The 17,666-nt window shown below is 41.1% G+C and overlaps 1 protein-coding gene across 13 annotated transcripts in view; it reads left to right on the forward strand.

Annotated features, from left to right (window-relative positions):
• The window catches only part of trim36 (tripartite motif containing 36), a 161,152-nt gene that overhangs the window by 132,067 nt on the left and 11,419 nt on the right, over window positions 1–17,666 (forward strand). For 12 of the 13 annotated variants that reach the window (XM_043711000.2, XM_043710899.2, XM_087998524.1 and 9 more), the window contains one exon: window positions 10,619–10,912. The exons of the other annotated variant lie outside the window; for it this stretch is intronic. In XM_043711000.2, the coding sequence (XP_043566935.1) occupies window positions 10,619–10,912 (294 nt within the window). The remainder of the gene's footprint in view (window positions 1–10,618; window positions 10,913–17,666) is intronic. 13 annotated transcript variants of the gene reach the window in all.

Genomic DNA, 17,666 nt, shown 5'->3' on the forward strand with positions numbered 1-17,666 from the left:
GTGGTTCATTACAGTACTGGGAGTGGACCATGATCCAGTCCTGCAGTCCAGCGCAACCAGATAGGGTATTAGGGGGAAGTAAGCTGTGAGCTTCAAGGAGATCAATTAGGGGTCTGGTCACTCAGTTGTCTTCCCAAGTCTGATCAATAACAAGACCTAATTGTGAATGTTAGGAAAGAGTTGCACTCCCTTTGACAGAGTTCTAAAATGGTATGGGACAAAAGACAGAGCGCCTGTGTAATTTGATTCTTGTAGCTGATGGTAGGTTAGAGAGGTGATGATATAAAGTGGTAGTATATTTACGAATGCGCACTCCTATTTCCAGTGAAATGCCACCATGTCACCTATGTGCCCTCAGGAGCTTTTTTTGTTTCCCTCCTGCTCTGTGCACAGTTTCCTGAAGAAGGATTACACCTGAAATGTTGACTTCTCCTCCTCCTCCTGATACTCCCTGGCTTGCTGTGTTCTTCTAGCCTCCTGCTTGTCTACCCTGTACTGTGAAAGGCTATTTGTGACTAGTAGTCCTTAACCTGGTGTATGGCTGGCTTTAAATATGGCAGCAGTGGTAGAAATCTCATAAGGTCCTGAAATGGCAAGTATTGCCATTGCTGGTATGCACACAATGACGTGGAGGCACGGCTGATACATAATGAAGTTCACCAGAGTTCAGAGAGGGAAACCCGACATGAAACACACAAAACTGACACCTTTTTGGTAAAATTCAGCCCTTCATTTTTAAGCTCCAAAATTTGAGTCCATCCTAGACCAATTGAATAAGTTTCTGTATAGGCTGCAATGGCTTTATATGAATTAAATTTGAACAATTACAGTCGACTTCATACAGAGTGTGGACAAGAGCAAAACAATGCCCCAATTTGTCACTAAGTTGGTAATTTATTTCTGAGAAGGTAGTGAAATGCTATTTTAGCTGATGTAGAGAAAAGAACAATGCTGATTTGGCTTGTAGCCAGAACTGTACTGAAGCACACTGTGGAGGTAGAGCAGATGGAACTACCCACACGTTAGCTCCACTGAGAATACTGAACGTAGGTGCTTTGGTAGCATTTTATCAGCACTAGCAGGTTTCACCTTGATGAGTTCTAAACTTATGTGAAAGGGTTTTTACTTGACCAGTAATGGTTAATTCATGAAGTCAAATATATTAATTGAGAACTTGGCAGTTAGGAAATGAAGTTTGAAGTTCGGATTGAAAACAGATTTATTCTACCCAGTATTTAATTGGAGGAAATTTCTGGTCATCTATTATAGAATATTGGCTAAATAGACCATAAGCAATAAGATTAAAAGCTAACTTTATTTAATATTACTCAATAAAAATACAGCTGGACATTACATGTGTGTGAAGATGAATGTTTATTAGTAAGTTTAATTAAAACAGAGTTATATTTTTAAAATGTGACTATCAACCATTATGAAATGCACTGTAAACTAATTTTCATGATGATTCACTAAGGCTTAATATGTTAATAATAGATAATAAGGAAGTAAAGTCAGTTTAAATTCCACATCAATATCATTCTACATGATTAAATAAGCTCATTAATGTCAGTTTTAGCAAGTCAGCTGTTGAAATGCATAACCATTGTCAGCAATCTCTTGGTTGGCGCACCCTTGAGAGCTTTAATAGAAGGGTCATGCTTCCTTTCAATATTCTGTTTCCCAAAATGTACCACAGCAAAGTGAACTCCATTTTCCACCTATCAGATCACTCTTCTAAGCTGTGTCTGGACTTTAATTCCTACGTTTTTACCTCTTTGTTGTGATGGTTCAATTTAGTATTATCAAGAAATTGAAATACTATTACCTTATAATCAATACCCAAAACTTTTCTACAAATGAAAAATAAAGGATAGTTTAGAACCAATCATGGGAGGCATCCCTGTTCAGATTTTTAAAAAATTTCAAAACATACTTCAGTTATAAAAAATATCTTTATTTACATACACAGTCACTAAAGCAGTTTGGTTCTGTACAGTAGTGTATGAAGGAACAAACATTTGAGTTTGATTCTATTCAATAAACACACCAAAGGCATCTCTTACTTGTGCAAGACATCCCTGTACAGATCAACCACCTCAACCAAGAAACCATCCTTTTCCCAGGCTCCTTTTCTTTGCTCTCTAGTGCTTTGTTCCCTGTGCTTCATCCAACATTGCATTCATGCACAGCCAAGATCAACAACTTGCTGTGTGTGAATTATTTGGAATGAAGCTCTCACACTTCCACCAGTGATTAAATCCATAGGCTCAATATTTGAATTTTGTACACCAATGTGACCGCAAATCATTTTTGGATTTACAGATAATAGATTTATATGAACTAACCAATCTCCTGTTGGGGAATCAAGATCGAGTGTGAAATCTTATTATAAAATGAAGTCAGAGGAGGATGAAGACTTAGAGCCCAAGCATGCAGATGTGTACATTTTATAATTTAATTCTACATTTCTTGTGTTCACATAAGGAAGGGAATTTGTTGATGTCAGTTCGCTCATGTGTAATTCTGCCCTCCAACCAGCAGTGGTGATACAGTGCCACCTTGAGACGGAGGTTGCAATTACTGTGTGTCATGATCCTGGTGAGGAAATTACAAACCAAAATAACCCAATTTACCCAATGAAAGAATTTGCAGCAAGATTTCCATTTTTTGTTGCCTTTACTTTAAACACAAATCCAAACTAGTGTAAATTAAACATGAATTAAAAAGCAAATGGTATTTCAAATAAAAGGTTTCTCTTTAAACAGTCCATACAACAGAACGGTCTCATACAACCACAAGTATCCACATCTGCACAGATTTGTTGTACTATGTAGCTACATAGTTCCACAATATTACAGTATCACAGAATTTAAACATTACAGAAGGAGGCCATTCAGCCCATTGTGACTGTAGTGGCTCACAAAAAAGCATGATGTCTCCTGTTTTCCTGTCCTTTCCCCATAACCATCCACATTATTTCTGTTTACATAATCATCTAATGCCCTCTTGAATGCCTCGAGTGAACCTGCCTCCACTACTTTTTCAGGAATAGTCTAACTACTTGTTACGTGAAGTGTTTTTCTTGCATTGCATTTACTTATTTTAAAAATTGCTTTAGCTCTGTTCCTTCTCCACAGTTTTCAATTCCTTTGTGGAACAGTTTCACTCTGTCTACTCTGTATGGATGTCTCATGATTGTGAAACATTCTGTTTAATCTCCTCTTAGTCTTCTCTTCCCCATGGAAAATATTCCCAACTTTTCTAATCTATCCTCGTAATCTACAGCTCCAGTCTATCTGGCTGAGCTCTGCTTGTGCTCCATTGAAGTCAACTCTCCACCTGTTCATTATTCTTAATCTGGATTGTCCATTTTCTTTTTCCACTGTCATTCTGATCCATATGATACAACAGTGTCCTCTTGAATATCCTCTCCCAGAGACACCTGATCAATCTGGCCCACCTCCCATTCAAGAAGCCAGCCCAGCAGAATGTCCTTTCTTGTTTGACTTGACATACACTGACATCGAAATTTCTCCTGAACACAATCTAAGGACACTCACTTCATCCTATCCTTCACAGTGTCATTATCCCGGACTATATTCAGGTAGTTAATGTACCCCTTTATAAAATGCTCACATCTCTCTGTAATTTTCATGCACATATTTTTCCCCTGTGTCCTTCCCACTGGTTGGTGTTCTGTAGACTGCACCAAGCAACGTAATTGCACCTTCTAATGCCTTGGTTCTTGTCATATCGATGCTTTTCTTCTTTTCCTAGTTTTTGGCACGGTGGCTCAGTGGTTAGTACTGCTGCTTCATCGTGCTATGGATCCAGGTTCGATTCCACCCTCGGGCAACTGTCACATTCTCCCTGTGTCTGTGTTGGTTTCCTGCGGGTGCCCTGGTTTTCTCCTACAGTCTAAAAATGAACAGGTTAGGTGGATTGACCGTGATAAAATATTTATTCTGTCCAGGGATGTGCAGGCTCAATGGGTTAGCCATGGCAGATGCAGGGTTATAGGGTCGAGTGTGTGGGATGAAGTTCAGAAGAGTGATGTGAACTTGATGTGCCGAATGGCTTGTTTCCAATTTGTTGCGATTCTATGATTCCTGTACACCTTGTGACCAGGGACATCCAATCTGACTCTTCCTTTAGCCAGGCTCTTTTTATCAACACAACTTTATAATTTTACGAAGTAATCTGCTCCTGTAATTTACCAGTTTTATTTATTGCATTTCATGAATCCACCTACTTGCAATGTAACCCTTATTTTCAATGTTTTATTTTCTCCTATGCATTGAGGTCAGTATTATTTTATTAATCCCTATTCTAATGCTAGCTGTGTCTCCCAGTATTTTGCGCGCTCTGATATTATTCACTTATATTCTCTCCTGGTTCCCACATCCCTGCTAAATTAGATTAAACTCTCCCTAAAACCACGATCTAAACCTACTGCAAGGAAATCAGTCCAACCTCTGTTCAGTTGCAATTAATCTGACTTGTGTAGATGCCATTAGCCCATGAGCCAGTCTCTGTGTGCCAGGAATTTGATGTCTTCCCTCCTGCACCATCTTTTTCACCTGCCTTGTACTCCTATTTCTGTCCTCACTCACAGATGGCGCTGGGAGTAATCTGGAGGTGACTACGTCTGAGGTCATGCATGTTTATTTTCTACTTAGCTCCCTTAAATTCTGACTGCAGGACCACACACTCCTTCCTATGTATATCATTGATACCAATATGGACCATGATCTCTGACTGATCACTCAGAAAGATATCTTACAGCTGCTCTATGACATTCTTGACACATTTTTAAGCTCTGATCTCCAGCATCTGCAGTCCTCACTTTCTCCTAGCTCAAAGATCATGAAGTGTCGAAAAGTGTGGTGCTGGAAAAGCACAACAGGTCAGGCAGCATCTGAGGAACAGGAGAGTTCTTTTCAGGCGTAAGCCCTTCATCAGTGAAGTGTGACAAGTTTACATTGTCCTATTTCTAAATGTATAAGTAAGATGTTAATATGAAAAAAAAGGCTGACAGGAAGCATATTCATTTATTTCATAGGTTTAATATTGTATAAAGTAGGGGTTCTCAAATTGTTGAAGGTAACCCCCTGTGGGTTTGCAGGCATACAGGCAGCAATGCAAGCTATGGATCTGGGACTGAGTTTTTCTAATACCCTGGACTGTGGTCACATTAACGATTTCTGGCAGGGGGTGTTATTTAATCAACTGTTCTCTGAGGCCTGATTGCTGTTACAACTCCAGTCTGTAAAAACAAAATGGGTCTTCATTTAATCAGGGCAAATCCCGCAGTTTGCAAATCCACTCCCAATTTTCATTCTGGGATCACATGACATCTGTGGGATAACAATGGAGTCACAACAGGAAAATGTTGGCAAAGCATTGGTGTAGGATATGTCAGAGAATGTGGTCTCCCTTAACAACTGATTTAGAACTGACCAAAACCTTAAAAAGCAGACATTCATATAACACGTTTTGAACTTTAGGATATCTGAGTCAATGACGTACCCTTGAGACAGAATTTTAAAGTTGCCATGCAGGTGGCTCTTCAAATCGGGTGTTGGGGGGGGTGGAGGTGGCGTTGGGGGTGGTATTCCCATTACCCACTGCCCTTCTACACCCCCTGACCTGTCCACAAAACCGCTAGCAGTCTGCAGTGAGTTCAATGGCTGCTTTCACTTGTTGAGAGCAAATCAATAAACTGCATTAAGAGTGATGATTGATGAGGCTTTTAGGCAGGAATTGGTCTCCATGGAGATAGTTTTTGCTGAGGCAGGATGTAGTTTAAATGCACTTTGTGCCATTTGGAGTTGGAATTCAGAAGCTGAATGTCAAAACTTAGCACATTATTGATTAAGTAAGAATCATTTTTCAAAACATTAATGCCATAGGCTCACTTTTTGAAGATCCACTAAAAGCACGGGGGTGGGGGGGGAGGGTGGGGGTGGGGGGATAATAACTTTCCTGTGCTTTAATTGATATTCATGAGCTGCATTAATTTTTTAAAAATTGAAACATTACATTTCAGCATCTGAATTATGTCCCCCAATAAATTATGTCCCCCTATGGGTTATTTTCATAACTGAAACACATGATAACATATAAATCATTGCCATAAGAATGTTAAAACAGTGGACAATATTTATCAGTCAACTAACATCACTGAAGTAGGTATCAGTTCATCATCCCCTGACTGCTCATGGGAGCTTGTGGTGGGCAAATTGACTGCTCTATTTTCTACATCACGTTTGAACTTAAAAAAATAGGTATTAAATTTGCCATTGTGCCATATTAGTTCATATGTCACAAATGACATCCTACGTGACTTTTTTGGGTGGCACGGTGGCACAGTGGTTAGCACTGCTGCCTCACAGCGCTAGAGACCCAGGTTCAATTCCCGACTCAGGCGACTGACTGTGTGGAGTTTGCACATCCTCCCCGTGTCTGCGTGGGTTTCCTCCGGGTGCTCCGGTTTCCTCCCACAGTCCAAAGATGTGCAGGTCAGGTAAATTGGCCATGCTAAATTGCCCATAGTGTTAGGTAAAGGGGTAAATGTAGGGGAATGGGTGGGTTGCGCTTCAGTGAGTCGGTGTGGACTTGTTGGGCCGAAGGGCCTGTTTCCACACTGTACAAGTAATCTAATCTACACCATTCCCCTTCTTCTCAGATGAGTAGAAATGTTCAAACCTGGTTCCATTCTTACTTACTCAATCATAATCAGCGTATCTCTTGCAAAGGCTTCTCTTTCAGCTTCCATACCATTTCCTCTAGTCTCCCAAACATTTTTCCCTGACATCTCCTCTTTCTATCTACATCCTGCCTTTTGAAGACATCAGTCAAAAGCACAGCGTTAATTTTTATGTGTACACTGATGATAAGCAGCACTATTTCCCTGCCATCACGCTCTGCACTTATTTAATTCTGGCCTCAGTTTTAATTACCCCATCATTAGTGACAGTGTCAGTGACATCTGCTGCCTCGGCTCCAACCTTTAGAATTCTCTCTGCATCTCCACCTCACTTTCTTCCTGGAAGACTCTCATTAAACCTTATGTCTTTGATGAAGCTTTTGATCATCTGTGTGGCTCAAAGTCATATTTTGTTTTCCTAAAGCACCTTGAAACATTTTATTATGCTAAAGGCTGAGGTCAAAGAGAGACTATAGAAATGCAAATTATTTCTTCAACTGTAAAGGCTGTGAAACTGTAACATAGTTGGTGTCAATTGCTTAAATCTGCAATGTAATTCTGTTCAGTCAACCCATAAACTGCAGTTGAATAGTTAATATTCTGGGTGATGCAATAACAGGAGATTTCATGAACTCCTCTCCATTCCCACCGTTCATGAGCTAAAATAACAGCATTTCTGGAGTAGATTGTTGCTGGAAATTCTCCCAAGAATTGAGATTGCCTGAGAAAAGTTGCAAGATTATGGCACTGTTCCTACATTGATTTTGATTTTATGAATCTAATGACAATCTGGGAGCTACTTAATCTCTACCTAAGAAATGAACAACCACTAGGTCACCATCTATGATGAGGCTAGGCTTAAATATGCTTTACAAATTGACATAGGTAAAGCGTTCTAAGTTGTAAGCTGCATGCATTTGTATGATGATTCCCTGTGGCTTAAAGAAAATAAGATACACAGAAGATGAAAGCACTTTAAGTTTGATTGTGTCAGTCCAAATTTTGTGGACAATGATGGATTCATTCAGCATTCACTACGCTTAATTTCTGTGGGTTTTCACATTGCACATTGTGGCAAACAGGATGGTAACCTCTGCAGAGGATCTAGGCCTAGACTATACAAAATGGATCAGGCTCATTATGAAGCTGCACTCATCCTGCTGCAGGAGGGTCTGCAGTGCAGTGGGTAGCACTGCCTTTCATCTGCTCCAGGAGCTCTCGGTTTGAATCCCACTCAAGGACTTCCCGTTCGAGAAAGGCATATTCCTGATACAAACAACAGATTGATGATAAACCTGCAAATCCTTCCAACCTTCAAGGGCAGACGGTAAAAGAAAGAGAGCTTCCCTGTCAGCCACATGAGGTTGGAGGCCCTATCATCATTATCCAAAGCCCCAGACTACACCGTATGTAAAAACCTATGTTGCCATGGCAACACAGACTCCTGAATGATCTGATGCACCATTCATGCTGATTCTATGTTGACAGATGAATATCTTCTTTGCAGGATTCTCTGGATAGCGATCAAGTGTGAGGTTTTTATTTTCCTCAGTTCATTGGAGTGCAGCCAATCAGCTTTATGCATTTTCTGGATCCCTGGTGGGCATGTTTTTGCAGGCAGGGGAACGGAAATCTGCCTGCCATTTTTAGGAGCAACTGAGTTTGTCACCAAGCTAGGTGACCTGGCTATTATGCTGCCCTTGCTTTAACACAGATTCTGTGGCAGGCAGATGGAAGTGGGCAGGCTGCGTTTTTTCAAAAACATGATTAAAAGTCAGGAAGGAAGGGGGAATGTCTCTTTGAGTCATCCCTGTGTATTGGGAGCAACCCTCATGAGATTTTACCTCCACCGTTTTCCTCCCCATAAGACCTCCACCAGCTCCCTTCTTCCCAAAAACCCAAACTCTGTCCCTCCCAGACCATATGAGCCTTCACGGCCCTACAAGCAAAGGACTTACCCAATTTTCAAAATAATCAAAGTTCTGCATGGGCCCACTTGGAGCCCTGGCAGTGCCCACTACCAAGGTGTGGTGCTGCTGGGGGTGTTAGAAATGCCAGACAATCTGATGGGGTGGCAGCCCTTGAGGCAGGAACAGCCTCCCACTCTGGAGCAGACGTTCTAGTTTGAGCCTGTGGCTTTGCTGTCCAGCTGTGTGGGCATAGCTTCTCTTTGCCACATCAGCTGCTAGTTGGTTCTTGCAGAAGAGCAGGGGCAAGCAATACAGTCTCTCCCTTGTCTAGAATATCTGAAACCAGGCAACTCACCAAAAGCCCAAGGTCAAACCTGAACAGATCAGTATTACATCATGTGGTCAGTGTACCCATTAAGACATTGGAAGCAACTGAAAGAATGTTGTTTTCCAATTGTCAGCCATAGACAGCAATTTCTGCTTATCCAATTAAGAATCATAGTCATAAAGTTGTATAGCACAGAAATAGACCCTTTGCTCCATGCCGAACAGATATCCTAAATTAATCCAGTCCCATTCACCAGCATTTGGCTAATATCTCTCTAAACCCTTCCTACTCATATCCCCATCCAGATGCCTTTTAAATGTTTTAATTGTACCAGCCTCCAACACTTCCTCCAGCAGCTCAATCCATACACCACCCTCTGTGTGAAGAAGTTGCCCCATAAGTCCCTTTTACATTTTTCTCCTCTCACTTCAAACCTATGTGTTTTAGTTTTGGACACCCTCATCCCTGGGGAAAAAAAAACTTTGGCTATAAACTTCTACAAGGTCACCCCTCAGCCTCCAATAGTGTGGGGAAAATAGCCTCAACCTATTCAACCTCTCCCTATCGCTCAACCTCTCTAACCCTGGCAATGTCCTTGTAAATCTTTTCTCAACCCTTGCAAGTTTCACATCATTCTTCCTATAGCAGGGAGACCAGAATTGCATGCAGTATTCCAAAAGTGGCCTAACCAATGTCCTGTACAGCCACAACATGACCTCCCAATCCCTGTACTCAATGCACTGATCAGTATAGGCAAGCTTGCCAAATGCTTTCTTCTATCTACCTGTGACTCCACTTTCAAAGAACTACAAACATACACTCCAAGGTCTCTTTGTTCAGCAACACTTCCCAAGACTTTACCATTAAGTGTATGAGTTCTGCCCTGATTTGACTTTCCAAAATGCAGCACCTCACATGCATCTAAATTAAACTCCACCCATCATTCTTCAGCTCATTTGTCCATCTGATCAAGATTCGGTTGTGATCGGAGGTAACGTTGTTCGCTGTCCACTATACCTCCAATTTTGGTGTCAAATGCAAACTGCTTGTCACAGGTCTCTGCCTTCTACCTTTGAGCAGCTCTGTATCTAAATGGTTAGTTCTCTCTGTATTCCCTTTCAATTATCTCTCCACCCTTCAGGCTCTCTGCCTGTATTCCTGATGAAGGGCTTTTGCCCAAAATGTCGATTTTACTGCTCCTCTGATGCTGCCTGAACTGCTGTGCTCTTCCAGCACCACTAATCCACTCTCTGTATTCCATATGATCTAACTTTGCTAACCAGTCTACCACGAGGAACCCTATCAAATGCTTTACTGAAGCCCATATGGATCATGTCGACCAGTAGTTCAGACTGATCTGTATTTCCACACAATACGTGTCTTTCATTGAATGTCTTGCTAAACCATACATTTAATTATGTATTTTGGATCTTTCTGCTTTAGAAATTATTTTTTGAATGTAACATTAGCATAAGCAATTATGTGAGTTGCTTAAGAAATGGTTTAAGAACCTTTAATCATCTTCAGTCAAAACATGGAACTACATTGCTCCTTGTTTCATGAAGCTCCTAATTGGAAGTCATTATTAAGAATGGAAGCTTAATAATGGATTTATTGACTCTGTCTATATTTGTCAGTCTGTGCAATACTGAGAGTTGACTGATGTTCCAGTTCCAGATGCACCAGTTATCGACCTGACACAAAGCCGACTGTATGATGACGGAATCATCTGCTGGCAGCAGCCCAATGGTGCTCTTCCTGTTGACCACTACAAGCTTGAGTATAGGAGGCTTGACCAAGATGGAGACTGTGCCTGGGAGTCCACTGAAGACGTGTGCAGCACAAGTAAAGTCATCTCAAATCTTGACACCAATATGAGCTACATCTTCAGAGTGAAGGGGTGCAAGAATTCCATCTACAGTGATTACAGCAAGGAGGTCCTTTTCCATACGCCGCCTGCTCCAGGTATTCTCTTTGGAAGAACAAGAGTTATACTGTGTCGTAAATGAAGTTAATTCTTTCAAATAGTAATTAATCATTACTAAAACTGGGTGATCTGCCCGAGGAGCATAATTGAGTGATGAACAATCCTGAGTAGTTTAGAATTTTCCTACAGTGGAACCAGAAACTTTGTACTTTGCGTTTTACCTGAGGGTTTGTTTTTAGTCACACTGATGCTCTTTTAATTATGAGTTAGCTAATCTAATTGAGAGAATTATACTTTTTCTCTTTATACCAAAAGAGAGCCAGTTAAAATATTCACAAGAAATTACCTAGAATTTGTGTGTACTTATAAACAGCTTTGAAGTAATGTTTTTGAAGATTTTGTATCAGGTTTTGGAAGCAGAATGAGCAAACCGAACCTCAGCTATCCATCTTCCATCAGTTGCTTTGCCCACTGAAATAGAAACACATCTATACCACAGGGGTGAATCTTTAACTTAGAGATCGCTTCTTGAGTCAGAAGGTGAAGAATTTAAGCCTCAAACCAGGCAGTCTGGTAAATAGTTACTAGACGATGCTCCAAAATACTGGTTGATATCCCTGAGTTTGCTTGTGCCTGGATTGTTTGCGCACTGGTCCTGTGGTGCTGCTGCTGGCTATGAGTCAGAGGGATTGGGTTTGGGCTTCACTCCACTCAGAACTGGAGCGATTGAATGGGGTTAGCACCCAATATGGACACATGTGGGTTTCCCCTTCCTCCTGATTATAGAGCAGCCTTTCATGCAGCCCAGTTTGTGGAAAGATACTGGGTGATTTTCCATTGTTTGAAATTAATTGTGGAGGCAGGTGTGCAATATGCCAAATGACCCACCACCTGTATTGCCAAGGTAACTTGAACAATTGTATGCCAATCAGCTGATGAGTTTAAATGGTGGACAATCAGAGGCTGGTTCCTAAAGTCTGGGCCTATTCCTCCAGTATCAACTACAAGGAGGTAGGTCTCTCTTTTCCGTGGGGAACAGTGTCATGGGAGAAGGGGCTCACAGATGTTAAAAGCAAAGGGATCGGGGATGGTTTTCAGAGGGCACTCAATTGGATCCCTCCCCCCCCTCCCCCACACACTTTCTCTGCCTCTAATCGATCCCAAATTGAAACCATTTGAGACCCTACCTTCCCAATTCTGTCCCTCATGTGAAGCATGGTGAACCTGAGTTTAAACTGATCACCAGTCAACTTTCTGCAATGAAGGAACCATTTATGGTCCTCTGGGACTATGGTAACTTTCACTTAGAATCCTACATTGCAGAGAGAGTCCATTTGACCCATTGCATCTGTACCAATCCTCCTAAACCCTCCCACCAGGCCCACCCTAATCCACCACTGCATTTCCCATGGCTAACCCACCTAGCCTATATATCCCTAGACACTACAGGACAATTTAGCATGGCCAATCCACCTAAATTGCTCATCTTTGGACTGTGGGAGGAAACCAAAGCACTTGGAAGAAATCCACGCAGACACGGGGAGAACATGCAAACTCCATACAGACAGTCGCCCGAGCCTGGAATTGAACCCGTGCCCCTACTGCTGTGAGGCGGCTGTGCTAACGACTGAGCCACCGTGTCACCCAAACTTCACTTGCAGATTGAAGAGAAAATCTGTACAGAAAGTTCATCAACACTGCTGCCCCGAATGTGACACAAGGGTTTCACATATAAAATATGAGTTAGGACCAACCCTTGGGCAGAAAATCGCAGAGCTTCATTTTATGTTCTAATTCTGGACAACTTGTCATGAAGTTTATGGATGTGTTGTTGAAGTAAAAACTCCTTTGTTGCCTGATACCAAGACATTTCATTATATTTTCATATGCACATTAAATATGTTTCCATTGTGATTGAATTTGAGACAAAAGTATTTTGATTCTGTATGCATTGAATTGTTTTTCATTTTCTGATTTACTTAATGAAGAAAATGATTTTGGATTCAATACAATTCCAAAATTCTAAAAGTAAAGTCCTTGTAAATCAGACATTGCAATTGATGCTTTAGTGGCTGGCTTAAAGAGTTCAACTCTAACCATCTGCATTTTCTAAGATTGGACATTTGTGTCCCCTCCCCACAACTCCATTGGGGAATTTGTAAATGGAGATGTAAAATTCTTTGGTTGGTTTATCATGCTACCTGCTACCACCCTGGATTTTACTTGGAGGTGGAGTGGTAAATGAGGTCCATTTTTCCCTCAATTGAACCTCTTACGTGGTCACTTTCCACTCAGTGCTGGACCTTTCTGGGTATTTGGCTGGAATGCCTCTCTTGTGAGCCCTTTACCCAACTGGAGCATCTACATGTGTATCCTCATGCCCTGACCATTGCAACACATTTTCCCACCCACATCATTCCCCATCAACATGGCACTGTTCTCCTGGGGTCCCACTGAATTCCATGGAATTGATGTAGTCTCAGCAATGGCAATGGAATTCAGTGCTGGGGCTGGAGAGCAGCCAAGCACTCACTAGGCTGGAACCTCCTCCCAAGACAGAAGTGGAAGACACTCCCAAAGGTAATTTTTACTCCTTAATGTATAACTAGAACAACCATCAAGAGGAGGGCTGGGCTCCCTGCCAACTCGTTTATTCGACAGGACAGGATTTGCCACCATTTGAAAAATAAGTTTTTCTTAACTATTCAAACTAACTGAAGATCAGTTGTCATTAATTCCGTTAATTCCAGGATTGTTGGGCATCTTAGCTCTCATAAATATTCACATTTAGCAATGTATTAAATTAGAAAGAATGTCTTTATTTTTATGCAAGCCTGTAGAATTTGATTAGCAATACATAATTGGTAGATGCTCCCTTAAATCCTTCTTCCAATATTCTGCAATTGGTCATTAAGAATGCACCCTTTGAAGTTACCCTTTTAAAAAGATCCATACATGCATGAACAAGTTTGCTGATGTTAGTGTAGAATGGATTTAATCACACATGTTTGAATTAATTGCCTCAGTTCATGTCCATGTCTATCCAAGAAACCTGTGTTAGTGATGAATCACCTTGATTATGAATGAAGTCTATGGCAGTCAAATCTGTTGCTTTACTGTCTTCTATGGACTGTCTCAGCCTATCACTGTCTCAGTGCTGAAAATCTAAATTACTTCTGAGTTTAACAAACTCATTGTTTTCCTCAGTGTCTCCCAACTTGCAACCTTCATAAACCTGATTTTTTTCCAAAGCTTTGCTGCTATGTCCTGGTTCACACCATATCACATTCATCCATCATCTCCATGTTCACTGACCTACACTGGGGCCTGGTGTTGTAGTGTCTTGATTTTGAAATTCTCATCTTGGTTTCAAAAAACTTCATGACCTTATTTCACCTGATAACTGCTTCCTGTGAATTTCTTCAGCCCTACAACTGTCCAATATATCTGTCTTCTAATTTTGGCCTCTTGTATATCCCCAAATTTCACTAGCTTTAATTGATGATTGCCTATTTGTCTTAGAGCACATTATTTTACCACTTGGAGTCCTTGACGAGATTCATGTTTTGGAATTCCATCTTGACAACCGACTTTTCATATCAGACACTCTTAAGAAATTTAAGACATTGATCGGAGGTGATGGCCTGGTGATATTGTTACTGCGATAGTAATCCAGGGGACCAGGCTAATATCCTGGTGACATTGGTTTGAATTCCACCATGAGGAGAAAGTGAGGTCTGCAGATGCTGGAGATCAGAGCTGAAAATGTGTTGCTGGAAAAGCGCAGCAGGTCAGGCAGCATCCAGGGAACAGGAGAATCGACGTTTCGGGCATAAGCCCTTCTTCAGGAAGAAGGGCTTATGCCCGAAACGTCGATTCTCCTGTTCCCTGGATGCTGCCTGACCTGCTGCGCTTTTCCAGCAACACATTTTCAGCTTTGAATTCCACCATGGCAGGTCTTGAAGTTTGAATTAAATAAAAAAAATCTGGGATAGAAAGTTAGGCTAATGGTGATTATTGCCAATTGTCATAAAAGCCCATCTGGTTTGCTAATGTTCGTCATACAAAAAAAATCAGCCATCTTTATCTTTATCTGGTCTGCCCAATATGCTCCACCAACCCACAGCTATGTGGCTAACTCATAGCTTTCCTTTGAGTGATTAGGGATAGGCGTTAGATGCTGGCCTAGCTGGTCTATAGGTAGACCGACAATTTGGGACTATTCTCCAATTGTCTTCAATTCACTTACTTTGATCTATATCTTGAAATCTGCCTGCCTTTCATGAACTACATATTTTAGAGATAGATTAACTATTTCCTGGAGATTAATAGATTAACCAGGGATAGTCAGCATGATTTTGTTAAGGGTTTAGTCAGTAGCAGCATGATGGCTCAATGGTTAGCACTGCTGTCTGATGGGTTTGATTCCAGTCTCAGTCTCAGTGACTGTGTGGAGTTTTCACGTTCTCCCCGTGTCTGCGTGAGTTTCCTCCCACAGTCCAAAAAATGTGCAGGTTAGGTGAATTGGTAGTGCTAAATTGGCCATAGTGTTCAGGGATGTGTCGGCTAGGTGCATTAGTCAGGGGTAAATATAAGATAGGGAGAATGGGTCTGCTTGGGTTAATCTTCGGAGGGTTGGTGTGGATTTGTTGGTCTGAAGGGTCTGTTTCCACACTGTAGGGATTTGAAGTAACAGGGAGGTTAGTGTAGTGGATGTTGGCTATATGAATTTTAATAAACCAACTGACAAGGTCCCTCGTGGCAGACTGCTAAGAAAAATTAAAACCCATGGGATTTGGGCGAAAGTGGAATTGGATTTTAAATTGGGTCAATGACAGGACATAAGAGGTAATGGTCATTGGATATTTATATGAATGGAAACTGTTTCCAATGATGGCCCACAGGGATCAGTTTTAGTCGCTTGCTCTTTGTGGTATGTATTCTATTTAAAAGCTTAAATGTGTAATGCATAATTGGGAAACTTCCAGATGACACAAAAAATTGGATGGGAGCTGGTCATGAAGAGGACAGCTGTTGACTGCAGTAAGGTATCAATGGTTTTGTTCATTGGGCAGAAAAGTGTTAAATTGAACTCAATCTGGAGAAATATGAAGTTTTGTGCTTGTAAAGAGCAAACTAAGCAAGGGAATGCAGAATAAATGGGAGGGCATTGAGAGTATTAGAGGAGGTGAGAACTCTTGGAGTGCATGCTCACTGGTCCCTGAAGGTGGCAGGATGTGAAGAAGGCATCTGGGATGTTTTCCTTCATTGGGTGTGGTGCTGATTATATTAGCAGGGAAGTAATGCTGTAACTATATAAGACATTGTTCAGGACACAACTGGAGTTTTGTTAACAGTACTGGTTTACACGTTGTAGCAGGAAAATAATTTCTTCAGATAGAGTACAGGGGAGAATTGCAAGTATATTTCCAGGACAGAAAATTGCAAGCTCAGCTCGGGTTGCTTTTCTTACAGAATAGGAAGCTGAGGGTTAATTAATTGAGGTGTAGAAATAATGAAGGGCTTGTTTAGAATGGACAAAGAAGACCTGTTTTCCCTCTCAGAGAGGTTAAGTACTAGGGGAAGCAGTTGTAAGGTGATTGGTAGAAGCATTATTGAGGAAATGAAGCAAATTTTCTTAACTGAGAGATTGTTAGGTGTGTGGAATTTGTTGCTCGGCTGGTGATTGAGTTGAAAGTCCTCAACCCATCTAAAATGAACCAAGTCTGTGCTTGAAGCTCTGTAACCCATTGGGTGTTGGAGTTGGATTCATCCAGATAGTGGCAAGGAGGTTTCCTTATGTGATCATTAATAAACTAAATAATTGGTGGCCAGGCAGGGAAGTTGAACGTGGGTCTTTCTACCAGAACTTAATTTTGATGGAGTTGTGAAGAGAACAAGGCTCAGGTACTCTGGCCTCCACCCAGTCTAATTATGTTGCCTTCCAGCTTTCAGGCCCATTGCCTCTGGGGGCATGATATTCCACACTCAGAGTAAATTTTACATTCTTTTTATTCATTCATGGAATGCTAGGGTCACTGATTGGGCCAAAATTTGTTGCCCATCCCTAATTGTTCAGAAGGCAGTAAAGAGGCAGTTACATTGCTGTGGTTCTGGAGTCTCATGTTGACCAGAGCAGATAAGGATGTCACATTTCCTTTCCTAAAGGACATGAGTGAACCAGATGGGTTTTTACAGCAATCGACACTGTGGTCATTAGGCTAGTTTCTCATTCCAAATTTTTATTGAACTCAAATTTAGAAAATTGACAAACAAGTTGACATTCAAATCCATGTCTCCAGAGCATGGACCTGAGCTTCTGGATTGCGAGTCCAATGACATTATCACTACTCCCTGATGCAGTTCAGTGTCCTGTTGTGAGTCATTGTATCAGAAATATAGTATGGATTCTGAAAGATCAATCAATTTAAATGAGAGGTAACCTACACCCTCATTTACACTAAAGTACTTGGATGTGCATTTGGTTTAAACTGGTGCAGACCTTGTTTTCAGTTTCCACTTGCAGTATAAAATATAACATTAATGTTGGCAGTGCCTAGTGGACTCCTGTTTTAGTTTCAATGTAGTACATTGAACAAAAGGGACTGTTTACAGACCAATAATGGTACTATTAGGGTTGGTGATAATGAGGGTTTATGGTGTATAGGATAGTAGTGGTGTATCCAGTAGCATATATTTACAAATGAAGTGATGAAAAATCAATAATCACTCAATAGTACAGTTTGCTAAAAACTGAGATATGCTGCTGTAGCTTTTCATCTTGCACTTGTC

The sequence above is a fragment of the Chiloscyllium plagiosum genome, unplaced genomic scaffold, assembly GCF_037043375.1.
Source record: "Chiloscyllium plagiosum isolate Xiang-an unplaced genomic scaffold, Cpla_swu_hap1 HiC_scaffold_2, whole genome shotgun sequence".
NCBI lineage: Eukaryota > Metazoa > Chordata > Chondrichthyes > Orectolobiformes > Hemiscylliidae > Chiloscyllium > Chiloscyllium plagiosum.